This window comes from Capsicum annuum, unplaced genomic scaffold (assembly GCF_002878395.1).
Source record: "Capsicum annuum cultivar UCD-10X-F1 unplaced genomic scaffold, UCD10Xv1.1 ctg43234, whole genome shotgun sequence".
NCBI lineage: Eukaryota > Viridiplantae > Streptophyta > Magnoliopsida > Solanales > Solanaceae > Capsicum > Capsicum annuum.
In genome coordinates this window covers 1,151-2,700 of record NW_025850692.1, presented here as the reverse complement: position 1 = coordinate 2,700, position 1,550 = coordinate 1,151, and the positions used below count along the sequence as shown (strand labels likewise).

General features: G+C 40.3%; 1 protein-coding gene across 1 annotated transcript; it reads right to left on the bottom strand.

Moving 5' to 3' along the window:
- Positions 1-822: 822 nt before the first annotated feature.
- LOC124892010 (zinc finger A20 and AN1 domain-containing stress-associated protein 8-like) lies at positions 823-1,194 on the bottom strand. Its single transcript, XM_047403492.1, has one exon. The coding sequence runs from the start codon at positions 1,192-1,194 to the stop codon at positions 823-825; it is 372 nt and encodes a 123-aa protein (XP_047259448.1).
- Positions 1,195-1,550: the final 356 nt, after the last annotated feature.

The following is a 1,550-nucleotide window of genomic DNA, read 5'->3' as shown; positions in this document are numbered from 1 at the left end:
GGAGACACATAATTTGGGACGGAGGGAGTAGTATTTTTATTTGGTTCAAAGGATATCATGTGCCTCAGCAGAGAAGTAAAGTTATGCTCTCCTCTCTTTCTCTTACGTATCTAGTTCTATAGCTTAACCCTTACTTTTACGATGTAAGGGCAGAACGAATGTCAAAAGTTATAAAATTTCGCTATTATGAGTATTTTTGGGGGTGTTGGAGACTTAATTAAAAAGTATTAATACTATGTAATATTGATTGGTAATATTTATGTCTATTAACATTCTAAAATTAAATTATAAAATATTATCTTTTTAAAGTGGGCTGCCCTGTAAGGCCCGCAACCGACAGAGTAATAGTGTGGGCTTGATATTTTTTGGCTCATCATTTTGTTAGCTAGCCCAACCTGACCCGTCAAACTCAAAGCCCGTGTGGGCTAGCTCGGATGGGCTGAGCCAAACCATATTGACATCTCTACAAAAAAAAACTCTACATTATTGATACACAGAGGAGACTTTGAAATCTTGAAGAATGCATGGAGGCGAATTCAGGATTTCAAAACGCGGATGTGTGAATGTCAAATTCCTCAAGATGACCTACATTATACATATTATACTACACAAGGATCCAAGAAATGGGGAAAAAACAAGAACAAATTCCATGAAAATGTGCAACAAGATCATAAACAACTTACACACCAGGATTATCTAGGCTCTAGGGTGCCCCCCACCCCCACCCCCACACAAAACATTTATCGTCACCCTATAAGACGAGGCCAACTTATCGAAAGATGGACATCGCTTCAGTTCATACAACCTTTCGATAGGTGCTTGTTAGATCTTATTATGCTTTTCTGCTATGATGATAGGATTTGCTTTTGCTATTGCATTCTGACTAACATTCCTATAATCAAACGGGCAGTTGTGTTTGCCTGAATAATGATGAACTGCGCAGAAAAGATCACCACTTTTGCAACTGAACCCCGTTAATCCCACACGCTTACGACAAGCTGTGCACTTTCTCAAACCCTCTTTTGACTTAACTTGTGAAAGCTGAGAGGCTAAATCTGCAGATGCAACCGTGGCACCAGCAAGAGTAAGTTCTGATTCATCGCTGCTTGAGCTTCTGCATACGACGTCTTTGCCGGATGCAGCTACAAGCTTTGCATGTTCTTGCTTCAGTAGTATCATGGAACACATATTCATCGTAGCTGCACTACCGAAAAAATCACAGTCGTTGATACGGGGTCTTCTGGAGCTCGACAACCTGTCTCTTTAGATGACTCCATTTCTTCAGTTAACAAGTCAAGTTCAACACCACAAGTTTCACGCCTTAAATCCTATTGGGGCGGACTGGCACCCGTAACTGAGGAGGACCGGGAGAACCATCTCATCACCTTATACTTCCCATGCATACCTCTATGACAACCCAAAATTCGGACAACATCATATCACATATAAAAGGAAATAATCACCTGTATAAGTTCGAGCACACATATATATATGTATATACAATACTTGGCCATTGGAGCCATCACGTCTATTAACAAAACACCACCTTG

Excerpts from the sequence above, each read along its gene's own strand:
- LOC124892010 (XM_047403492.1), bottom strand. The coding sequence starts at position 1,194 with ATGAATATGTGTTCCATGATACTACTGAAGCAAGAACATGCAAAGCTT.